Source organism: Sinocyclocheilus rhinocerous, unplaced genomic scaffold, assembly GCF_001515625.1.
Source record: "Sinocyclocheilus rhinocerous isolate Xijiao unplaced genomic scaffold, SAMN03320098_v1.1 scaffold315, whole genome shotgun sequence".
NCBI classification, from domain to species: Eukaryota; Metazoa; Chordata; class Actinopteri; order Cypriniformes; family Cyprinidae; genus Sinocyclocheilus; species Sinocyclocheilus rhinocerous.
Window position 1 is genome coordinate 1,230,708 of NW_015630423.1, and position 11,352 is coordinate 1,242,059.

Genomic DNA, 11,352 nt, shown 5'->3' on the forward strand with positions numbered 1-11,352 from the left:
GAGGTGCAAACACAGTCCGAAACAGAAAGGCAAAGGGTTAATCCAAGATAAACAGGCAAGAATCAGGTAACACGGGAAAGCAGGCAAGACAAGACTATGACTAGGAACTAAGGACTAGAAACTAGGGCAGGAAACTGGCTCCGTAATGTGTTACCACTAGGAGAGCGATATACGCAAACAATACTCGGCAGTTTGAAAAGGATCTGAGTGGGGGTAATATAGTGAGCGTGTGATTGGTTACAGCTGTGTGCAATCAGTGCAATGGATGATGGGATATGTAGTCCGGGATGACATGCAACAGTTTGTGTAGTGTGAGAGTCAATGTAACGGAAGATCGAACGGAAGTCCATGGACAGGATTCGTGACAACCATGTTTTTCAAGCTAATGCCCACAATATTGCCCCTTGTGGCAACACTGAGAATGCATGCGTACTTGCGCTGCATTATAATTTATGATGAAGCATATTTCTAAATGTTATGACACATACAAATCAAAGAATTTGACTTCATATACTTGGGTAGAGTATGCATACTTACATATGCTATATTTAAGTTATTTTCACCTTAATTTCACCCTAATGTATCGCATGCATGGCATGCCATCAGATGCTACATGTGGAGTACTTTTGTTATAAATAACCTGGAATAATCCTTTAAAACTGCTGTATTCCTTTAAAGCTTTATGCTCTTTGTAAGATTTTTAGTTATCAGGCCATGGGGTCGTGTTTTACAGAGACATTTTAAGGCATATTTAATGTCTAGATATCCATTATTTAAGGGGGCAATGGAGTGGGCACTGCTTTGGCTGTAGTTGAGCTCTTCGGTTTGTATCTGTGGTCTGTAGGGCTTTGTTTATTCTCTCTGGAGTGAGAATGACTGCGGCTGGATCTGGTGCCAAACAGAAGTCTGCCAGAGGAGGAGTGCAGTAGGGCAGCTCTCTCTCCACCCCCAGCTTGGCTGTGTGGCCTGGCATTCCAGTCCGTTCCACACACACACACACAAACTCAGAGGCTCAAATACACAACCACTGCTTCCTGAAAGACAGGAAGTGAGGCCGGCTTCCTGTGACAGTCCTCTTTCATGTGGTCACTTCCTGGTGTTTGGCTCTTGCTGTTGACTTTCTTCATTGTTCCTGCAACAGGGGCTTCAAATCGTGTGTATGTGAAAATAACTCTTTGAGTATGCAATATGAGTATGACACATTTGTCAGGGTTTGCACGATTATGAACAACCTGGAAATTTTTATTTTCTTGACTTTTTTTCAGGCCTAATCTAATAATCTGTAACTAATAAATCTTAAATACATCTTAAAAAGCCAAGGGAAAGTTGTGGAAATTGTTATGCTCAGCTCATCTAGAAAGCGATATATAACCTAATAAAAAATAATATATAAATGTAATGCATGATTGTATCTGACTTTGACAGCCAGCAATCATCGGGCAATTTTGTTTTATGAGAACAGCAGATTTGGTATTTTGATAATAACTTGTTTCCAATGCCATGAGAAGAGTAAGTTCAGTAAGCAAGTGATCTGCGGAAGTGTGGCTCAATTGGACTGTTAAACACAGTAAACAATCTTCTCTTCTTTGTTAATAATCATGCACATGCAAAACAAATATTGCCATTTTATATTTTATATTGATTTAAGTCACTGATACCAAATAAGAATATCCTACTTTGAATGGAATACAGCATAATACCATGTCACTACAATTTTATTATAGTATAACTGTAACAACTGTGGTATTGTGGACACCATACAATAATTTATTCCAAATTAATTGTATTTATTAATTAGTTTATTTTTACATGTATGACTCTACAGTTACTGTAATAAAGGTAGATTGATTAAAATATATATAGCCATATGAAATGACTGAAATGTGGAAATTTTTTAGCACATTATACCACATTTTCACTGTAGGAAAATATAATGACATGATTCAGTTGCATAGATGACACATTGTGTTCTTACTTGATCATAACATTCTAGAAATTGCTCAGTTTTATATAATGCCATCTCATTGTGTGTGGTATTTGTGGAATGGCAGTATTGTTGCGAACCCAAGATTATAGGATCTTCACACAACAAGAGTGATGGTTGGGGTTTAGTATCCACAGACAGGAATGTAGATTGGGACACTGTAGTTCCAGAAGAGATAGGGTATTAGTGGGCTAGCTGTGATTACGTTTGAACTTTGAACACAGTGATTAGTTGGAATGTCGAAGTTCCTGTGTTCTGCCACCACTAATACATCAACTATTGTCAAAACAGGCTAAAAATGTGTCAATCGGGAAGGAAGCTGCAGACCTGCACACAGGATGAACACGCTTTGATATCGTTTTCTGGCCGTTTGTTCTCATACTTTTAGGGACAGATTCAACTGCGGTTTGGAGGAACTCAGTTGGCTTGTGCTATTTAGAGGACACAAACATACAGTGCAGCAGTCAAACAGGATAAATGGACTCTCTCATAGCTCCGGTTTGTCATCGTTCCTAGGTAGCATCAGAGAAGGAACTCCTGTTTCAATAGTTCACCGCTAGTGCACAAACACTTTGATAACACTCAACAGGAAGAGGAAGAGTTTTGAGCCACATCCAAACATACTGCTCTGCCAGACTGTTCCCACTCAGAATGCCGAGTCCTATCCTGGTATTCCCCAGGGCTCCCATTCTCCCAAACCTCTCCATATGTCCATCAGTGAATCCTCTTCTAATGTGGTTGTGGTTAAATTTGTCACGCTATACATATTTGCGGACTGCCCAAGAGATATTTCACTTGACATGCAAAGTTGTATTTTAAAGTAGTGACTCTGTTTTCAGTTGTGCAGTGTTCTGTTCAAAATTTGAGCCAGATAGACAGTTTTAGTTAGCAGAGCGAAATTACTTCAGTTGGTATTGTTCTGCTTTGGATTCATGCATGCTTAGCTCTGAATTATTTTGATTCATTTGATTTTTAGATTTTGTTTCGCTCTGTAAATGCTAACGCACATAATGTACGTCATCATAGGATGTTATTTGTAGTTATTCTGATAATTTCCCCTTTTTGTGCCATGTGATGCATACTAGTTGTTTGCTAGTATGTCTAGTTGTTTTCATGCATTTTTGAAAAAGTTTTATACCATTTTTGATCAAAATTATAATAAAAAAAATAAAAATGTAAAAAAATGTAAAGTGGTTAAGCCATGCATTAAAAAGTACTTGAATGTGAAGTAAAAAGTAGTTGACCTATCTTGATGTTTTAAAAAAAAACATCAAGTGTGTGTGTGTCTGTTTTTTTTTTTATTCCCAATGTTACTCCATTTGACTATTTGAACTTAAAAAGGTCAGTTAGTTTTAAAAATGGAACAAAAGTGTGTGCGGGGCTTCTTTCTGTGATATAATTTCCTTTCTTGTCACATGACAAGAAAATGGCTTCCTGCATGTTGGTTACACCACGCTGACTTGGGTGTTTCTTAATGTAAAGGCTGCATCCTAGTAAGGTTGTATATCTTGGCTGACACCTCATCAAGCTCTGTTGAAGATCGTGTCAATTTGAAAGATCCTTTGGAGGCAGCCTTCTTTTCACGTCCTTTATTATTTGTATTTTAAATGATGCATCAAGTGTATCCTTTGCGTCCTCCAGTCACCCATAATCCTCCACTACACATTCCAGTTCATGAAAAGGAATTAGAAAATGAGTCAGCACTGAGCTTGTCCAATATCATTATCAAATGCAAAAAAAAAAAACTATTGGAGATGTAAGGATTATGTTTGTTGTTGTTAATTAATTACATAATGCTAAACTGCTCATGATGTAAACCACTGGAAAACCACAGATGGTTGTCATTTGCTGTATTGCATTAATAGAAAGTGAATTTTTATGTCTGTAGTTTATTCTTTTTTATTTCAGTTTTAGTTTTAGTTATTTTAGTAAAAATTAAAATGAGACATTGAGACATGAGACTATTATAAAATAAGTTTAATTTTTACAACTTTTTTATTGATTGATTATTAAAATTGTCAATATTATTTTTGTGCTGTGACCACGGAGGTGGAAACTTTAATGGCGTAGCCAGAAGACTTGCTAGACTGTCTCATTTTAGAGTTTAATGCTGAGGAGGACTCTCAGAAAGATAGGACAGATGCAACCTCACTAGGATTACGACTGATTTGATTTGATTAAAAATAATTTTATTTCAGAATAAGAAAGAACACATAGGTTATTGTTTATATGAATTGCATTCGATCTTTCAAGATCTGTTTCTTTTGAGCATGTAGGATTTATGGGCTAGATTTTCCAAAAATAAATAAATGAATAAATTAATTAATTAATAAATGTGTCTCTGCATGTGCTTCGTGAAGCCTTTTAGTTCACAAACAACCACAAAGACCATCTTAAGCTGCCATCACGTCCTGTAACTATCCATTAACAACTCTAAATTAGACACAGGAGGCATTAGACCAGCATTTCAAAAATCCCCCATTTTCCACCTCTCTAGGGAAAATAGTCCTAATGATTGAGATCACCATGACAACATAGGTAATGCATCTATGCCAGGCTGAATGTTGACCTGTGTTTGCCAGATATTATGGGATGTGAGCTCATCAGAATGAAAGAAAGTACATCATTTTTTTACTACACTATATGTGCCCTATTGCTACCACTATTCATTGGCAAGAATAGAATAACAAGCACAGAAATGGCTGTTTTGGTTGGTCATTAAGAAAGGTTGCTATTTAAGTGATATGTTGCTAATTAAGTCAGACCGTGTGGCAGTGCATTTTTTTACTTATTTTTCTTTTATAATTTTTGCGCTCCTATAAAGTAACACGTGTCATTGGTTGAGGGCAGAAGCTGACAGGCCAAGCCACTCAAACAAAGCAATGTTCTGAAAACGTCAGTGTTTATGCACTTTTGGTAAATCAACTTACGAATGGCTTACTCATAGTTGCATCTGCACTTAAAACTATGAGGGCACATGCCATCTTTAATACCTTCAAATAAATCAGTTCATTCACTTTTGAAGGCAGAGGTTCATCAAGATGTATCATTGATAATAGTCAGAGCTCTGAATTTGAAGATTAGGAATGTCCATTGTCACTAAATATAGAATTATGTTTTCATGATTCACAGCAAAACATCGAAGGCACTCTCTCGTTCTGTTTGAATAGACCACTGAGAGCAATTTGTAAATATTTGCAAGAATATGTTTATAAGAATGGCCAGTGTTCAAGAAAAACTGTCCTCAAGTCTCCTTTGAATGACAGAAAATGATGCATATAGGTGAAGGATATGGTGAGTGGACGAAAGTGGAGGTGAAAAAAAAAAAGTCTTTAATAGAAAACAGCTGCTGTGTGGATTTGCACTCTGCTGATTTACCGTCAGAGGGGAATTTACGGGAACAAGGCAAACTAACAACATAACGCTCACACTTTTTTCTCCTTGCTGTCTCTCTCTCTCCCACAGAACTCAATCAGACACAACCTGTCCCTACATAGCAGGTTTATCCGAGTGCAGAATGAGGGGACAGGTAAGAGCTCTTGGTGGATGCTCAACCCTGAAGGCGGCAAAAGTGGCAAGTCACCTCGACGCCGGGCTGCCTCCATGGACAACAACAGCAAGTTTGCCAAGAGCAGAGGACGAGCAGCAAAAAAAAAGGTAAGAGTTCCACACTAGACCTGCGGCATTCTCTTCCATAAACAGTACACACTATACATTTGTACATACAGTTATTTTTCTTACAAATTGTTTCGTTCATCTCTAACTTTATAGCTGGCTCTTCAGGGTGGTCCCGAGGGGGTCGCAGATAGCCCAGGCTCTCAGTATGGCAAGTGGCCAGGCAGTCCGAACTCCCACAGCAATGATGACTTTGACGCCTGGACGGCTTTCCGTCCCCGCACCAGCTCCAATGCCAGCACACTGAGCGGCCGTCTCTCGCCCTTTATTGATGACGAACTTGGCGACTCTGATGTCCACATGGTCTACCCAGGCCCTGGGTCAGGTGCCAAAATGACCTCCACTCTCCCCAGCTTGTCTGAAATGGCTGGTTCTCTGGGTCACAGTGGCTCTGAGAATGTGATGGAGAACCTTCTGGATAACCTCAACTTGCTCTCACCTAAGAACCAATCGGTGGGGTCCACAGGAGGGCCTGGGTCAGGATCCAGCCAGTCCTCACCCTCTTCACTCATGCAGGCCAGCCCTGGTTACTCCCCCTACAGTTCCCAAGGTCTGGCTGCGGTCAACCAGCAGACCCAACAAGACTATCGTAAGTGTCTTTACGGCCAGGGAGGAATGGGCAGCATGTCCCCAATGCCGATGCAGCCTCTGCCAGAAAGCAAGCCCAGTTTTGTTTCTGGCCCAGGAACTATGGGCCAGTTTAACTGCACAGCAGGCCTGCTGAAGGAGCTTCTTACATCTGATGGAGAGCCTGGAGAGCTCATGCCCTCAGTGGACACCGTCGTCTCCCAGTCAGCTGGAGGCAGTGGGTGTATGTTGCCGCCCTACAATAGTGGGCGGAATGAACTTATGGGAGGTGGAGCATCCCACAGCCATGCCCTCTCTCATCCACACAATATGCATGGACAAGCCACATCTTTGGCATTGAATGGGCGATCGTTGCACCCTCTGACCGGGATTGGTCACAGCAGTGCTGGTGGGCGTTTGGGAAGCGTCAAGTCAGCCATGCAGATGCAGTATGGAGGCTCCAGTCATCTTGGAGGTGGGCTTCCTCCTTACTGCATTGTCAACAGCAACGGATATGGGCGCAGCCCAGGGATGATGCCCCACCCGCAACAGCAACACCTGGAGAAGCTGCCCAGTGATCTGGACGGGATGCCTGTGGAGCGATTTGAATGCGATGTTGAGTCCATCTTGCATGATACGCTCATGGACGGAGAATCGCTGGACTTCAACTTTGACCCCATGGCCACCCAACAGGGGTTCCCACCTCACAGTGTAAAGACCACCACCCACAGCTGGGTGTCTGGGTAGGAGCTATTTTTATTAAAAGTATAAAATTTTAACACCCCATCAGTATCTGAAGTCCGGTAACTTTTCAAATTGACTTTTTGAGTAGTGGTTAAAACACACGTTTGTACACACTTTGACTTGTGTAGATGATATGTGAAGTGGCTTCTTTGACGTTTTTATTCTTATTTTTACAGGTAAAAAAAACTCAACTGGGAAACAGCAGCACAGAGCGGCTGTCCACACACATCCAAACCCTTCGTCAGGGAACGTAGCCCCCATTATTCTTTCGCTTTCTTCAGCAGAGGCGGCTGAGATACGACCTCACACTGCCAAGCACACTGGCTCAGTACAGAGCTAAATTGCAAGGATATTTTCCTCAGACATTGGGACTCACGTTCAAACTAAGTGCCAAACCAGGTGCCTGTGCTCCATAGCCAAATTGACAAGCTTTATTATGCTGCCTTCTTCTTGCTGTAGAGAATTAGTCGTCAAATCAGGGCAACGAAAACCTGAGGCCCTTACATCTGCTGCAACACAAACTTACCAATGTTCACACCAATTTTCAGTAATGATTTTACAGTCGCATTTCCATTAAGGGTAAACTGTGATAAGGTATAACCATCAAATCCAACACCAGGCAGCACACCTCAAGTTTATTCGATACACCTCAGAAAAGTGACTCCCAAGGTAATAGCTCATTCATTATTGTGTTGTCAGTTCAAAACCCTACTGCAATTTTTGCTGAGAGTAACACATTCATGCTGTGCTTCATGGAGACTCCATGATTGGCCTTATTGGGAAGAAGAACTGGAACAGCGGTAGGCAGGAATGACTGTAAATAGATTTATTTAGAAATAGCCCTGCACAAACATGACCTTGGAAATGTTAGGGAAAATTGTTGCAGACTAGTTGAACTGCGTAACATACAGCACATCATTACACTTTCATTTCTGTCTTGTAACACTTTTCATTCTGTCTCAGAATTTGACGTAGGCAAGATGTACTACATTTCTAAACAGTGTGTTACTATTAACTGGTGTACAGAGAGTTTACACAATGATATCAACAATCAGGGCAACAGATTTAATGTTGTTTTGTAAATCTGAGAGAAACTGGACTTGACATTTTACATTTTGGCAGGCTTACATGGAATAGTGTTTCTCATCTGAATTATATGCATCTTTCCACATTTCTTGTAAATACATGAAATATATTTCAAAAACATATAAAGTAAAAATATAAGAAGGTTATTATATATAGAAGTTTTTTTTTTCCTTTTGTATTATCACAATTATTCTTATTGCTGTTTATTATTGGCTTCAGTTTGAGATTCTTTTTTTTATTTTTTTTATTTAAAGAAATAGTTCACCCAATAATGAAAAGCTTATAATTTACAAAAAAAATATACAGTAACTTATTTTTTTCCAAATCAGTTTATTTATTCTGTGAAACACAAAAAGTGACATTTTGAACAATATCATGGCTGCTTCTTCCCATGCAATGAAAAGTCTGTCAAGTCTTTTGAACTACAAAAATAGTTCATCTTTGCCATTTGATGGCAAATACCATTGGTTTTTGTGTGTTTCTTTGCACATCTTATAGCGCCATGTTTGTTTTGGAGGCTTTATGTGAAAAATTACAAATTTCGATTGACCCAATACTTTCATTTTTTTCATTGTATGGAAAAGAGCAGCCAATACATTATTAAGCAAAAATAATTTGTGTGTCATGGAAGAAATTAAGTCACGGGTTTGGAATGATATGCAGGCAAATAAATGATCCCAGAATTTGAATTTTTGGATACATTACTTCTTCTAAGCCGTTTATAGTGCATTTTCCCTGAGATTTTAGGTCTTTAAAATCCAGAACTTTTTTTCAGTTGTTAGTTCCGACAAAGATTAGGCCTGTCTTTGTTGTGACCCATATAAGAGCTAAATCCCAGGGTAAGACACCACCTCAAAATTAAAATAAATAAATAAACAAACTGTTGTATTTGCTCTTCATAATTTCTCACTGGGCCGGACACCACCAAAGCCTTTAACAGTGGTTAATGTAGTTTACAGCTACAGTGCTAGGTGACCATTGTATTGAATCTGTTGCTGTAGTAAAACTACAGTTCTCTGCCTTTAAGAAAGTGTAGAGACATTGACAACATTATTTGGCTGAAGGAAAAGTGCTGTGGTTGTATAATGTCAGTGTATTATTTACACTTGTATTATATTTCTATTTTAATTCACATCTCTCTCAAACTGCAGGCACTGTGATGTATATGTTCTACAAGTTTGTGGTGATTTTAGAAGTCTGTGGTGCCTCAACTTTTGTTTTTCATTTACATGTCATTTCAGTTTGTTGTTCCCTTTACCAAGAATTTCAACAGTTTAGGTTCCTTGCACCCATGTGCACTACTAGACTTAAACAGTTTTCAAATTGGCCAGCAAAAATTACAGATATCTCAGACAATACTCAAAATGGTTTCTTGAGTACTGTTATAATACAAAAATGCTGAAGACATTTTAATGCTTTGTAGAAAACTAAGATAAATTAAGTTCTCACTATTGGCCAATTTTTAAATATTAAATGCTTAATGTTATTAGAGGTGTTCTTGATGAACGTTAACACTGTTTTCTAACCAGGCGGAATGTGCCACAAGTTACTTGTTGGTGTTTTGGTTTCTGTTCCTGTGGCCTCCTACTGTATAGCCCCACCCATTGCAAAATCTCATTGGTCCAAAATCCCACTCTACATAACTCTATATGTAACACAAAATATGATTGGCTGTGCCATAATTTTCACTATTTAGTATGGACAGACAAATTTCTTGTCACGCCTGGTTTGGACACAGTGAGGTTCAGTCATGAGAAGAATGCCAGACGTTTGTTAACTTAAACAAGCTCACTTCATTAAAATATTATTAATAACCTCTGACCCACACTGCCTCACTCAAGAAGAAACCAGATTACATTGTGCCCAATTATCATGAACATGCATTTGCTTTGTGAATTTAGCAGGTGACCCCACCTATGCACATCCATGTACTTTAATGATTATTAAGATTATTGTCATCTACAGTATGTTTTTACGATGACAAAATATTTGATATTTCATGTTTGATAGAGCTGTGGAGTCATGTTAATGTCAAAGATGTTAGTTCATAGTTCTGAAGAATATGAAGTATATTTAGAGTAGAACATAATTTACATGCACAGTTTTTTGTACATTGTACACTGTTATTGTATTTAGCAGCAGTTTGTAAAAAAAAAATACCGAACAATTGAGAAAGAAAAAAAAAAACTAATAATGATCATTGAAATTAATTTTGAAGAAAATTTTGCCGTTTTTCTTCAGATTGTGGAGTTTGGACCAATTTTTCATGAAAAAAATATCAATTAAAATATTGCACTTGTCTATATGAATTGTCTATAGATGTAATGAGTTCTCCTAGAGAGATGAAAAAGTGAAGATTATCTATTTTGAAACAAACTGTTACATTTCTTAACTTATGTGCAGAAATGATTTGATTCACAATCAAAAAAATGATATAACTAAAGGTGCAATTTGTTTATGTAGTTGAGAAAGTAATAATCTATAAGAGAGAAATTATATTGTTAAGCTGACATGCTAATACTGACATATGTATATTATATCTTTATTCTTTAAGTTCATCAGCAGTGAGCAAACAGTTTGTGAAATGTGAGGCCATAGCACTCTGATTTTGTTCTTTATGCCGATGTTGTGCTTGTATTCCTGTACAAGAAACATGCTGCCGCTGTAAAAAGCCATGTGTATATAAATTATGTTATATAAAAGAAGAATCCAATGTGGCTGTGTCTTTATTCAATCACAAGGAAGCTTTGATGGCTTGTGGGAAATGTTAAAACCAATGTCCAAAAAGTACAGTAAAGGTATGTGACAAACCTGGAATACATTTACATTTAGTCATTTTGCAGATGCTTTTATCCAAAGCGACTTACAATTGGGGAATACATAAAGCGATTCATCTTAAAGAGGCAAACAGTCACAGGAAGTGCTCGCAATACCAAGTTTCAGGCATTGTTTAAATCAGTACAAGCTAGAAAGGGAAGGAATAAATAAAGAGAAAGACACTTTTTTTGTTGTTTTTTAATTTAGGATGAAGTCAAGTAGTGTCGAAAGAGGTGAGTTTTCAGCTGTCGCTTGAAAATTGTCAAGGATTCAGCATTCCGGATAGGGGTGGGAAGATCATTCCACCAGCCATGAATGGTGAACGAGAATGTTCTGGAAAGTGATTTTGAGCTTCCCTGTGATGGTACCATGAGGCGTCGGTCGCTCACTAGCGGATCTCAGACTTCTGGAGGGGATGTAGATTCGTAATAGTGAGTGGAAGTAGGTGGGTGCTGAGCCTGAGGCTGTTCTATATGCAA

General features: G+C 38.5%; 1 protein-coding gene across 3 annotated transcripts in view; it reads left to right on the forward strand.

The window, feature by feature from the left end:
• Window positions 1–8,205, forward strand: part of LOC107740375 (forkhead box protein O1-A) — a 40,141-nt gene extending 31,936 nt beyond the window's left edge. Inside the window, exons 2-4 of one of the 3 annotated variants that reach the window (XM_016552803.1) lie at window positions 5,450–5,641; window positions 5,756–6,972; window positions 7,149–8,205. In XM_016552803.1, coding sequence (XP_016408289.1) covers window positions 5,450–5,641; window positions 5,756–6,972; window position 7,149 — 1,410 coding nt within the window. In that variant the 3' untranslated portion in view covers window positions 7,150–8,205. Of the gene's footprint in view, window positions 1–5,449; window positions 5,642–5,755; window positions 6,973–7,146 lie in introns of all 3 variants that reach the window. The other 2 variants (XM_016552802.1, XM_016552804.1) reach the window with 2 other exon arrangements.
• The last annotated feature ends 3,147 nt before the right edge of the window (window positions 8,206–11,352 follow it).